Source organism: Phycodurus eques, chromosome 3 (assembly GCF_024500275.1).
Source record: "Phycodurus eques isolate BA_2022a chromosome 3, UOR_Pequ_1.1, whole genome shotgun sequence".
NCBI lineage: Eukaryota > Metazoa > Chordata > Actinopteri > Syngnathiformes > Syngnathidae > Phycodurus > Phycodurus eques.
Genome location: NC_084527.1, coordinates 27,564,666 through 27,578,791, shown reverse-complemented (window position 1 = coordinate 27,578,791; position 14,126 = coordinate 27,564,666). Strand labels below are relative to the sequence as shown.

Here is a 14,126-nt window from a genome sequence, read left to right as displayed (position 1 = left end):
TCCCTCACCTCGGACCTGTTTGTCATGGGTGACCCTGCCAGAGGCATAAAGGCCCAGACAACTAAGCTCCTAGGATCACTGGGACACACAAACCCCTCCACCACGATAAGGTGACGGCTTCCAGAAGGGGTAGGCACATTGTATTACCAAGAATTGTATCATATTAAGCAGAATTAGGTGAATATCAGCACTGGTTGTATAACTCCAAATTGGAGATGAACAGGATTGTTTTTAAAATGCGTTCCAGCTTGCTGATTAGGCACAGAGATGCAGAAAGATGAGGATCATGCAGAAGGATGCTGAGCCATAGACTTTCCACTCTCGTCTAGTGCCTATTAAAGAGAGTGGATGTGATTGATGCTCTTACCTGGTCACAAGGCAGGGTCATGTGTAGAAATCATGGTTTTTCTCCTGATTACATTAATTTTATGATGCAGTTTTACTGGTTCTTTGCATACTAGCGTCATGCATCATCATCCATTTAGTAATTTTGCATGGGGGTTACTGTTGGCTCTGACTTACTGTTCAGTGTTGACATATGATGTCATAATGCAAACAAGTTCATTCCGATTACAATTAGTTTTGCTTCAACAACAAAGTTGTTGTCTACAGTTGTTGTACGCAGGGACAACCACTTCCAGTTTTCACATTACAAGTTTAGATGCAGTAAGTCTCCATCTCTGAAAATACACTGTCCTCTGCTGAAAAGGTAATGGTAACAAAAATAGAACCTAAAAATACACTGGCAATAGAAGACATAGGATACAAAAGTGTTATTTTCTAATTTGAGCCTGGAGACCAATTACAAGCTTTCTATTTCCTCTTGTAAGTAATAGGAAGGAAATATTTGGTAAAATGTATATATTATTCTATCTGTATCAGCAGTGTGTTGTCTGCACATGTCTGCTGAAGTCACAGTTTCTAATAGCATTGCTGCTTTGGCCACACCAGGTTTTTATTACAGTAAATCAATTATTTGTCTCTTTGCTGTTGATTCAGCATCTGCCTCAATTAAACAAGAGAGTGCTCCATGCTTTATTGTTGCTTTGGGGCACAGTTATACCCTTAACATGTACAAATAGTTTGTGCTTTTTGCAAATGGATAAAACAATTTCATTTGTCATTGCACATTAAATAATAAAATTGACTTAAGCTCCGACTCACTAGTGTGATGTTTACTGTTATTAATAATGTAATGGGAACAGTTCTGAATGACCTTGACAGAACAACTAAAAATGACCAAAATCTCACTTGTGTGTCACTTGGAAAATTACTGCAGGCTTTGTGATTCTGTGCCTCTCCCTCCCTGCGTCTACTTTGTCTAATAGCTGATAATGTAATTATGTTTCCATCAGAGGGAGGCCTAATGATTAACATTGGTGGATGTGTTATGTGTCAGCGAGATCAAAACATCAAAAACTCTGGGCTTGTCAGATCAATAATCTCCTTGTGTTCTCCTTGTTTGTCATTCTCAAGTATTGACTTGTCATTATGCTTTAATACAGTAGTTAGAGAGGATGTATCAAAGAATGATAACTGGCATTGTCTGGGCAAGATCTGATGTCAAGTATGTCTTCCAGGTGTCCTAACCAGGTGTGTGTTTCCTTGTAGGTTTTGAGCTTCTGTATCAACCAGAAGTGGTGAGACTCTATCTTTCTCTGCTGACTGAGAGCCAAAACTTCAACACCCTGGAGGCTGCTGCTGGGGCTCTGCAAAACCTTGGTGCCGGGCAATGGACTGTGAGTGCAAGGCTGATGTGGTACAGCAGTCACCAAGTCTGTATATATTTATTTTTGCAACTACAGCGATGTACAGATGGAGGGATCATGAATTGAGAAATCAATGTTTGGGATGTAATCAAGAGCAAAATGTAACTAGTAAAAAAAATAGCTATACTTGTGTATGACATAAAGATAAACATATCTGAAGTACAGAGTGTAATCAAATAATTCTAACAGCACTGTGTGGTTAGGCATGTTGTGAAACTAATGCACACATCTCTGTTACATGTTTGCCTCTAATGATAACCGAGATGAGAAAATCTGCAGCAGTAGCTGATATACTGAGAGGCTCTCTGGCTTGAAGGCAACTGTGAATTATGAACAGGGAAGGCTAGTTTTTACATTCCAGCAAAAACTATGCTGTTTTTATACATGCTGTGTGTATTTAGCCCACAACAGCCATCAGGGCAGTGTGACCTTTCAGTCATTTGACATTGTCATCAGCAGGCACCTCCAGCTACTTTGAAAGAATCACACGAGTGGTTAATTGTATCCATTCCTTATCATCACATTTTATTTTCTCAATTGTTCAGCCGGCGTGTTTCCCAGCAAAGGTGGCCATTTTGAGGAGAAATCCTTTTCTCTTTTGCTACATTTTTTCCTCCGGAAGCTGATCAGCAGGTCCTCAGGCCAGATTCTGTAGCAAGCAGAGCTGCTTATACATTTGTCACATTGGCTGCTTGACGAAGCCTGTTCTTTCTCCTTTGGCTTTTGCTCTTTCTCAAACCTTAAAACACCTTTCCTTGTTGGTTGTCGCTGGGTCTCATCAAGTTTTAAGGGGTACTACTGCCATCTTGTGGTTCCAATGTATCTAACCAGATTACATCTCAAGGATAGAACCGCTTTCATGTCAAATGTATATTTTATGTAATGATGTAATTTAAATAATAATTATTATATAAAATTTTTCCCTATGTGATCCCCTATGTGGTGTTTTGAATTAGTCATTCGCAAGGAGAGAAGGTGTGATTACATTATTGTAGTGTTGTCAGATATACGTACATAGAATGTGGTCCAGTTGTAACTAGTGTTGTTTGGGGCCCTCTGGTACCCCAAGAAAGTAACTCTTGAAGATGTAGAAATACGCTCACACCTGGCCCTCTGTGTCCCCCACAGTGGTCCAACTACATCCGGGCCACAGTGCGTAAAGAGAAAGGTCTCCCCATCCTGGTGGAGCTTTTGCGCTCCGACTCCGACAAGGTGGTCCGAGCTGTGGCTATCGCCTTGCGCAACCTCTCCATCGACCGCCGCAACAAGGACTTAATTGGTATATATTGTATACATGCAGACTCAGTACTGTGGGGATTTGATATCAATTTTTTTCTAATGGTTTTAATGCATCACTATCATCAAGCTGACTCTCATTGTAATAAAGTAATTTATTTTGTTTTAAAAATACAGTATATTGTATGTTAATATTATGACAATGCATGATACTGTATAGGCAAGGTGGACTCTAAATTGCCCGTAGGTGTGAATGTGAGTGTGAATGGTTGTTTGTTTGTATGTGCCCTGCGATTGACTGGCGACCAGTTCAGGGTGTACCCCGCTTCTCGCCCAAAGATAACTGGGATAGGCTCCAGCCTGCCCGCCACCCTAGTGAGAAGAGACGGTACGGAAAATGAATGAATTATACTGTATAAAACACATTTGGAACCACATCTAATTTGGTAAACCCTGATGTGCAGATTGTGCCTTCAGGAAGAGAGATGCAGTCCCATTTTACCCCAATTTCAATTATTTTTATTGGTGATAATAACTGTACTGTGTATTTTTTTTCTTCATTAATAGGAAGTTACGCCATGCGGGACTTGGTCAGTAACTTGCCCAGCGGACAGCAGCAACCAGCCAAGAACTTAGAGGAGGACACTGTGGTCGCCATCCTCAACACCATCCACGAGATTGTCACAGACAGCTCTGAAAACGCCCGATCTCTCATTCAGGCCCAGGCCATTGAGAAGCTTGTCGCTATCAACCGAACTAGGTGCCCCTTACATTTCTTTCTGTTCCACGGTGATTTATCACAGACTAGACAAATGAAGTTGATTAAATTGTTGACTAGGCAACCTGTCAGGTACTATCCCTAGTGTGCAATTGCTCTTTTCCCTCAGTTAGTCTGCTGTACATACCATAAAAGTCAACAGGCACTATATATTTCCATGTATATGTTTCAAATTGTACTACTATTCATTCATCCATCCTTTTTCTGAGCCGCCTATCCTCACAAGGGTCGCAGGAGTGCTGGAGCCTATCCCAGCTATCATCGGGCAGGAGGCGGGGTACAGCCTGAACTGGTTGCCAGCCAATTGGAGGGCACATAGAAACAAACAACCATTCGCACTCACATTCACACCTAGGGGCAATTTTGAGTCTTCAATTAACCTACCATGCATGTTTTTGGGATGTGGGAGGAAAACCGGAGTGCCCGGAGAAAACCCACGCAGGCACGGGGAGAACATGCAAACTCCACACAGGGGGGGCCGGGCATTGAACCCCGGTCCTCAGAACTGTGAGGAAGACACTCTAACCAGTCGCCCACCGTTCCGCTTCACTACTATTCAATTAAATATTATTATTTGACACTTGATATTCGTGTCCAGATACGGTATTTCATTTCATGCTAAAGCTCAAGCATGGCACATCAGTAAATATCTCTCTCTCTCGCTCTATCTATCTTTCATCTATCCGGCAATCAATCATTTTGACAATACTATATTCATTCATTCATCTTCCGTACCGCTTATCCTCACTAGGGTCGCGGGCGTGCTGGAGCCTAGCCCAGCTGACTCTGGGCGAGAGGCCGGATACACCCTGAACTGGTCGCCAGCCATTCACAGGCCAAATATAAACGAACAACCATTCGCACTCACATTCGTACCTATGGGCAATTTAGAGTTTTCAGTTAACCTACCATGCATGTTTTTGGGTTGTGGGAGAAAAATGGAGTACCCGGAAAAGATTTACGCAGGCACGGGGAGAACATGCAAACTTCACAAAGGCGAGGCCAGATTTGAACCTGGGTCCTCAGAACTGCGAGGCAGAGTTGTTAATCAGTCGTCCACCGTGCCGCCAATACTATATTAAGGGAGATATTCAAAGCATTGTTTGCAGCTTTCCAATTCTAAAATGTAAAAGAAAATTCCACCACACTTTTAATCCCTGCCCTTTTCCAAGTTGGATCTTTTTTGTGATGGAGTATTGATCACACAAAGAGACAGTCGAAATGAACAGAGAGACAGTTGATTCACAGACCAACTTGCGTATCCTTTCACTTACTTTCAAGTGAGAGCGCTATCTCGGTGTAATTAATGGTGGTGGCTCACAAGTAGCTAATAAAAGGAAATATGGCTGTGAATTAAAAGCAAAGACCCTGAAGCCACTCCAGGAACTAACTTGATTGCTGCTAGTCCCCATTCTTGTCAGTTGTGTGGAGTTACAGTTGAGGAACTTTTTGACTTTCTAGGATAATTTCGTGATCTATTTCGACTTTTTTGTTCCCCCCGCAGCCAATCGACAAGAGAAACAAAGGCCGCATCTCACGTGCTGCAGACTGTGTGGAGTTATAAGGAATTGAGGAACGCTTTGACAAAGGATGGCTGGAACAAGAGCCATTTCCAGGTATAGCATATGTCACTCGATGTCATTTTTCACATAGCTGGGTGTTTATTTGATTTCGAGCACTTATGATTTTCGTTTTCTCAAAATTAAAATGTCACAACAATTATATATACCTACCTTACCTTAATTGTCATCTTTCTGTGAGTCAGAATCTGTTCATGTCCATATATATTGATTTAAGATTTGTTTTATTTATTTGGTCTTTTTGTCAGATACCCTAGAGAAATGTCATTCCCGCCACAATGGCATATTGATTAAAAATGTATTAATCTTGTGATGGTAATGACATTTCAAAGTTTTTAGCTAACTGTGCTATGCTGGTAGAGTTATCTTAATTTGTTCTTTTAGCTAGCTAGTCCTATTCAACATTTTTATATGATTATCAAGTTTTTACAGGAAAATCTTTAAACATATTAACATTACAAGTCATTTGGTAATGACATGCAATAAAAATATTATGTGACTTAAGGGTACAAATGAGGAAAAAAATTAATTAGGCACGCCCACTGCTGGTTATTGAAAAAAATCCATTTAAATATATTTTTTCTTTAAATTTTACATCAATGACACAAAAAGGCCCGAAATCTGAGCCGAAATGTTCTGAGCCGATTATCCTCACAAGGGTCGCGTGCGTGCTAGAACCTATCCCAGCTATCTTCGGGCAGGAGGCGGGGTACACCCTGAACTGGTCGCCAGCTAATTGTAGGGCACATATAAACAAACAACCAGTCACACTCACATTCACACCTACAGGCAATTTTGTAGTCTTCAATTAACCTACCACGCATGTTTTTTGGGATGTGGGAGGAAACCGGAGTGCCCGGAGAAAACCCACGCAGGCACGGGGAGAACATGCAAACTCCACACAGGCGGGGCCGGGATTTGAACCCCAGTCCTCAGAATTGTGAGGCAGATGCTCTAACCAGTCGCCCACCGTGCCGCCTAATTATAAGTGTTGTCTAAAATTTCATGTTAATATTAGTATATTTTGACATTTTTTGAGTATGGTGGTATTTTAACGTTTTCACCCTGTCCCTAGCACAGGGTTTGGATATATGAAGCTCTATCTTTCAACTAAAAAATGCGAAAAAGGTGGTACTTTTATCATAAATTCCTTAAAATATAATAGAATTAATGATTTCTCATCATATATACAAAACATTTCAAATTCTGTCTTTTATTTTTCCTCAAATATGTCTGTCCCTTAAAGTTGCTGTCATTACCGCCACATTGACCATTTTCAGATCAATAAAGTTTATTCAAAATCAAATTCTTTAATTCCCTGTGTCATTTTGTCTTGTCACTCAAGCACATGCTAGGGCAAAGAGAAGTCAGACATTTTGATAACTGGAAGAGTAAGTTTTTTTTCCTCATTTGTACCCTGAAGTCACATAATATTTTTATTGCATGTCATTACCAAACAACTTGTAGTGTTTATATGTTTAAAGATTTTCCTGTAAAAACTTGATAATCATATAAAAATGTTGTACAGGACTAGCTCGCTAAAAGAAAATTTTAATCTAACTCTACCAGCATAGCACAGTTAGCTAAAAACTTTGAAATGTCATTACCATCACAGAGTGCCCGAAATTAAATAAACACCCAAATACGGTCATTGTTTGGTATGAAACTGCATTGCCTCATACCGAGTGTTTCAAATAATTGTATTACCTTACCATTTACCTTAGGTAAATAAGAGTGGCAAACTAGCAAAATTGTCTTTTTATAGGCCGTATGCTCGATACAGCTCTATTTCTGGATTTCATTAGCTTGTGCAGTTGTATCCAATTAAGAACATAGTGGGATTATGTGCTGTACATCTGTAAATACCTTCATGCTGAAGGAATTTCCATGCTTTCATGACTCCCCAAGGAATATCATCAATTTACTGAATGGCGTTTAATTGGTCCATAAAATTAGTTGCAATAATGAAATGTTGAACAACAATTCTCTTTCAGCCCACGGTGACAGCAACCCCGAAAGGAACCAAGAACGGCAAACCGGGTTATGATGATACAACTCTGCCCCTTATGGAGAAGAACCAAGGTCAGACAGAGCTTTTCACGTGATTGGCGCTATTTGGCAGAATGAGGCAATGAGAACCACAAAAGGCTTCTCGGCAAAATTAGCTGGCAGTATTAAAAAAATAATAATAAAAAGCTCCATGACAAATTTGAAGGCATTAAGACCACATGAGAGTCTAGTTTGTAATTCAAAGCATAAATCTTGAAATATTCAATGTTGCTGTACTGTGAGCAAATCCTATTAAGAGACCAAAACTGACAAAGCGACTGTAACTTTAAGCCATTTTGTTCTAATTAATGCCACACATCTGAACAGGTCATGAATATTAACTTCAATTAAGGTTCAATACAAATTGAATGCGTTTAACAGCATCATAGCGGTTGTAGTTGGAGTACTGTAAATGAACTACCCTGTTTAATATCCCAACCACATAGTCTTTACACAGGTCTTAAAAATATGTATTTACTGTGAATATCATATCTCTGATGCTTTGGTTTGTTTTGTGGATGCACATGTTTCTTGAAGTACCATGCATGACACATTATTGCGCTCATCCCCTGCGTTTTAAAGACAATATTTTTAAGCATCAGAGTAGATATAAAGCATGTATAAAGAGGTGATTTTGAAGATGTGTCCCATTGCTGTTGGACCCAAACTTTCTTTTTTCTTATTTGTTCTTTGTTTTTCCCTCAAATCTCCCATTCATTCAATTAGGTCAAGTTTAATGAAAATAGATCTGTCTTCAACACAAAAATGGGGATACAATTATTTGTTGGAGGGGGGTGGACACTGGCCGAACAGCAAAATTCTCTTTGAAAGAGGAACCAATTGAATTTTTTTTCCCCCTTCCTGCCCTCTTTTTTTTGGTACATCTAATCTGTATATGCATAGATGCATAAGAATCATAGGCTCATGTCTGCCTGCCCAGTTTGCTTTTTTCAGTCACCAGCCAAGAACGTTTTCCTTGGAAAGCATCGTTTTGGCTCAGTAGCTCAAGCTTGTATGCATATAACCAAATGTGCAAATAGCATCTAAATGCTTTTCAGGCACCCAGAAATGTGGCAGTGATTGTATGATTCGTATGGATGAGCTGGGTCCAGGTAACTGGCAGATTGCATTTTTGTCTTCAGGTAAAGAGTGCTAGCACCTTTCCAACCTCGCTTCTTTCTTCTCTATCCAATTGTAAATCCAATAAATTCAACATCAACTTGAACTGTGGCCAAGAGGAGAAATGTACCTTTAAAGTCAAACATTGTGACCTCAGCATGATGCCTGGCGGTCAGTCAGTGTGGTGCTCTTTGATGCTGTATGTAGGGCCCCTCTCTTGACAAGATGTTTGTGTATATATATAGATATATATATATATATTTCTATATTTATCTACCCTCCATCTAACCTGCTTTCCTTCACTTGGTACTGTTTTGTTTGTTTGCTTACTTGCTTGCTAGCTGTAAAGCAGAATGTAATATAAATTGTGGAAAGAATGTAGTAAAATGTGAAGAAAATAGTCTTTGCATTTCCAAAGTGAATATGAAACTCACATGAGTCTTTGTTGAGGTAACCGTTATTGAGAGTTCAGAGAAATGGGTTTAAATTGAGTTCATCACATATAGGTTAAAACAATTAATGATCCATTTTGTTTCCATCAAGTAAAAATAAAAAGGCAAATATTGTAGTTTCAGCTGAACGTAATCACATCAACATGATAATCACTTGTTTGAGTTCTGCCTGCAACTTGGTTTTGAAAGTCTCTAATCAACTGAACATAATAGAAAAAAGGTAGCAAAGTGTTTGAATATTTCCATGTAATGATCCAAATTCAGAGATTGAACAAATGCTATCCCGATATCAAATATTAATCATGCTCTGAATGGATGCTCTACGGTGGCCCTGAAGTGCAAACACAACAGCAAATAACTAAACACAACGACAAGTTAAAAAACACGACAGCAAATAACTAATCAATGACAAAAAAAATAAACAACACCGAATCAAAAAACACAATAACAAATAACTAATCACAATGACAAATAACTCAACACAACAGCAAATTGAAAATCACAACAAATAACTAAACACAATGACAAATAACTAAACACAACAGCAAATAACTAAGAAAAACAGCAAATCAAAAAACAAAACAACAAATAACTACTCACAACAGCAAATAACTAATCACAACAACAAGTAATTACACACAAGACTAAATACAAAAACCCGACAACATTAAGCTACCAGAAAAGGTAGGTACTGGTCAGGGATAAGAGTCATTGCTGATTGGACGAGAGGGAAGACTTGATTGGACGCTTTAACCGCTTGGACGCATTCCGCGCCTGGCGTGGTTTTTGAAATGAGCATTACCGATGATTCAAACGTAGCTGCTGCTTTCTAATAATATTTGGACTCAGACATACGTAACCTGTCTGATTTTGTGCCACAGCGTTACATGACTACCGCGATGCTTCCTGCACAATCGACCAGACCGGGTTTTGAATCCCCGCTTCCACTGTGTCATGTATTGGGAGATGAGTGCCCGGGCCGCTAACTCAGCGGCCAGCACCCTCTTTTAAGGATCGGGGAGTGGGTTTCTTAACGTACATGTGCACCGCCGAGCTTGCTCCCATTATACATATGAGGTGATCGTGATAGTGGTAAGATGTTCTCAGGACTAAATCACGACATTCAAATAAGTATGCGCATGCTGACAATGCATTTAAAAGAGGTTGGGCTGCACAGACGCCGTCGTCCAATCAGCGGCTAGTCTTATTTCCCTCAGCAGTACCTACCTCTTTCTGGAGGTTCGTCCAATCAGCGATGCGTTTTATCCCCGACCAGTACCTACCTTTTCCGGTAGCTTAATGTCGTCGTGTTTTTGCATTTACTGTTGTGTGTAGTTACTTGTTGTTGTGTTTAGTTATTTGTTGTTGTGTTTAGTTATTTGCTGTTGTGATTAGTCATTTGTTGTTGTATTTATTTAATTTGCTGCTGTGTTTAGTTATTAGCTGTTGTTTTTTAATTTGCCGTTATGATTAGTTATTTGCTGTTGTGTTTTATTATTTGCTGTTGTGTTTACTTATTTTTTATTTGCTCTTGTGTTTAGTTATTCGCTGTTGTGATTAGTTATTTGTTATTGTTATTTAATTTGCCGTTGTGATCAGTTATTCACTGTTGTGTTTTTTCATTTGCTGTTGTGTTTAGTTATTTTTGTTGTTTTTTTATTTGCTCTTGTAGTTAGTTATTTGCTGTTGTGTTAAGTTATTTAGTGTAGAGGTTTTTAATCTCCCATTGTCTTTAGTTATTTGCTAATGTGTTTTGCAATTCAGCGCCACCGTAATGCTCGGTGCCCTTCATTTATGAATCATCGGAATTTCATTTAAAATTGCATGAAAGTTTAAGCTTTGTGTGGCTATGCAAAGCTGTGCAGTGACTCAATCATCAATGAATATCGCAGCACTGTTCAAACATGGCGGATGTGCTGTGCTGATGATATTGTTTTTTGCCATAATTTCAAAGCACTTGCTGATAGGGGGTCAGGGTGAGCCCATTACTTTTTTTTTTTTTCAAAATTAATTAGTTTAGGTGGCATTTTCAAGTAACCCTAAAAAACTAGGGCAAAACTAGGGCTAATCATTACATACAATTGCTTTTTGGAATGAATTCATAAATAAACCAATAAAGAGCCAAATAATAAGAACAGGTCCATAAAAGTTTAATTTAAAAAAAAAAACTTGAGTGAAGGGTGTTAGAGACTTCCTATAATTAATTTGTACATTGTAGGACCTGCTGTGGTGCCCATGAAGTCCACACAAGCCCATGCAAAGCACATGCTAAGTATTGGGTTCACTTGTACTATACAACTTAAAACAACTCAATGCATCATTTGTTCTTATCTGCAATGGAGTTGACCACCCTTCTCTGACCTCATTAGATGGTTACTCTACCATTGACCAGAGGGACAAGGACTGCAAATACAAGACAGGCGACAATTCAGTGGACCTGACAGAACGGGAGCCATTAAAGGTACCATCAGAACTTTTCTTTTCTCCAGAGGGGTTAGGGCATAGAGGACAAACTAATGATGTCCAATTTAAAAATTGTCACGTCCTCCTCCTTCTCCCCTCTCTCTCCCTCGCCTTCTCTGTTCTCTTCTTTCTCTCCACGTTTTCTGTGGTGGTCCTTAGTGGAACATTTTAATCCTATTGATTCTTTAAAGAGGACGGAATGTGTCGTTCCCGTTCGTTTATGTGTCTGTCTGCAGCTCAGGGATTTGGATGCCCTCGGATCTGTGAGCCACTAGTTAATTAAGTATAAGCTTTTGGAGTCTGTAAAGTAATTAAGCTTACACCGAGTAAAATAGCTGGCAACAATTGCCTCTCATGGAAACCAAGTCACCCGTTCAATGGCAATGAGAAGACTGAGGCTATATCAAATGGTCTTCTGCTGATGATACCGACTGTTGCCATAGTTAATTAATTGGAGAGCTGAGTAGTGATATGCCTAGTATCTGTCAGATTACTCAAGTATACTTCTTATACATATAATCTACTGTTAAAGGAATCTAATTCACTCTGTTGTACTGTCAAATGAATTCCACAAATAGCCCTTTCATGTCCATTTAGCACCCTCTGGCCAGTGTTTACCAACCTTTATTGAGCTAAGGCACCCATTTTACATTAGAAAAGTCTCACAGCATGCTACCAAACAAAAGTGTCACAAAAAGTATGACTACTGAATCCATGATGATCTCATCAGGTTACTGACAAATGTAGTTGCTCAGTTTGAAATCTAATCTAATGTATGAATAGCAACAGGAGGCTACACACATTTATTGTACCTGTTTTATTATTGTACCTTTTTGTACCTTCTTCTGTCACTATACATTGCTGACATAGCCAGATGGACGTAGATATATTTGTAATTAATAAATAATAATTTTCTGATAAATTAAGCATAATTGGATCATTTCCCGCATCTCACGGCACCTTGGTTGGGAATCACTACTCTAGGCATCTCTTAGAGTTTCGTGTCTTATATCTTTGAAGCTGTAAAATACTATTTACAACATGGGTACAAATGTATAGGGATCATATTTACCACAAAAGAATACAATGCAGGTTGACATTTTTTTCTGACATTTACAGAAAAGAAAAAAAAACGTAGATTAATCACTTTAACTTTTTGAATGCAATTATGGAAATAAATAAACTTTTCCATGATATTCAAATTTTTTGGAAAGGGTCTGTATATGGAATGAGATCTATGAGGTACATTAGAGCAGATTTTACCTTGAGCGCCTTAAATAAACTACTGCTGTATGCTTTTTTCTGACCATGCACTTGACAACAAAGTACACTATAGTAAAATGAACCTCAGATGCATTGTGAAATTAAAATGAATGTAATTTTAAGTGTTTCTACACTGGCATCTTTAAAAACTAATAGTGTGCGTGGTTGAGCAAATACGGGAAATGTGCATTATCTGCACTTCAAATTGCTAACACGTTTTGCTCATTTTTTTGGGCACTTTTCTTAAACATGCAAGTTTTAGCACTGCACCAGATGGTTGGTGTGGCTTTTAAAACAAAGACTGCAGTAGTAATCATGTTGTTTGTCTGTGTTCAGTCTTCTAGCATTAATTTTAAAATATGTATTCCATGTCGGCCATCTGTACCTCCCAAAGGTTTTTCCAGATAGCAATGCAACTTGTAGCTGTAATACACTACTGAGCTGTCCTTCTGTCTTTTGCATGCTGCTATGTCTTCTTTTCCCTTTGTAGCCTTTCAACAGTAGAAAATTAACACCAGCTTCTCTGGACTTGAATGTATTGGTCCAATGTATTGACCTCCTTTTGTTTTGCCTTGTGTTTTTTTAACCCGTCCTATTGCACAGAATGACACAAGTAGGAAACACTATATCAGGAGTAATAGGCCTGCGGTCAGTCTGGTGGACGCTTGTGATGTTAAGCCACAGCCTGTTGATTCCTGGGTCTAAATGCATGCATGGTAGGTCTGAAAAAGAAAATCACAGAACAACCACCCTCACCCCTGAGTTGGACTGTAGCACTCCTGTTCATTCCTCATTCGTTAATTGATTCCATCTAGTTTCCTTTCACCTCCACGCAAAGTCTTGCAGAGTTTCTGTCACTGAGCACCTCCATCTCATGTGTCACCTGGTTGTACTGTATGCACACACTCACTTCTGTCCATCACTGAAATATGTTTGAATCACTTACATTTTTGACCATTTACACCTAAAGATGCTGGAGATGATTCATACTGACCTTTCATCCTAGATCCTATTACTACATATTGATACTTAACAATGAGTAGACCAGTAAAACAAATAATTATGTAAACAAAATAGTGCAGACAGTGCAGTCCTAATCTCCTTGAAACATTAATATGTTGCTAAGAAGAAACAAGATATTTAAATCCTCAGTTCACTACTTTTATCGTATTTATCATATTTTATTGACACCCTCTTCAAACATAACCCTCTATAAAGGTGTTATTGTCCGACAAACTAAAGACAATGTTTGGAAATGTATATTCTCACACTTAGAATCATGGTTCCGCAAATTATTTTTTACACGGTCTTATGAAGAAGCAGCAACAAATGCAAAAAGAAAATGATGAACGTTGATTAAATACATGTATATAAATATATATATAGATATATATAGATATATATTTAAATTACAAAT

General features: G+C 38.7%; 1 protein-coding gene across 5 annotated transcripts in view; it reads left to right on the top strand.

Annotated features, from left to right (window-relative positions):
* Nucleotides 1–14,126, top strand: part of arvcfb (ARVCF delta catenin family member b) — a 260,772-nt gene that overhangs the window by 244,248 nt on the left and 2,398 nt on the right. For 4 of the 5 annotated variants that reach the window (XM_061672972.1, XM_061672973.1, XM_061672971.1 and 1 more), the window contains 7 exons: nucleotides 1,612–1,739; nucleotides 2,898–3,048; nucleotides 3,573–3,765; nucleotides 5,288–5,399; nucleotides 7,358–7,445; nucleotides 11,353–11,444; nucleotides 13,313–13,425. In XM_061672972.1, the coding sequence (XP_061528956.1) occupies nucleotides 1,612–1,739; nucleotides 2,898–3,048; nucleotides 3,573–3,765; nucleotides 5,288–5,399; nucleotides 7,358–7,445; nucleotides 11,353–11,444; nucleotides 13,313–13,414 (866 nt within the window). In that variant the 3' untranslated portion in view covers nucleotides 13,415–13,425. The remainder of the gene's footprint in view (nucleotides 1–1,611; nucleotides 1,740–2,897; nucleotides 3,049–3,572; nucleotides 3,766–5,287; nucleotides 5,400–7,357; nucleotides 7,446–11,352; nucleotides 11,445–13,312; nucleotides 13,426–14,126) is intronic. The other variant, XM_061672974.1, reaches the window with a different exon arrangement.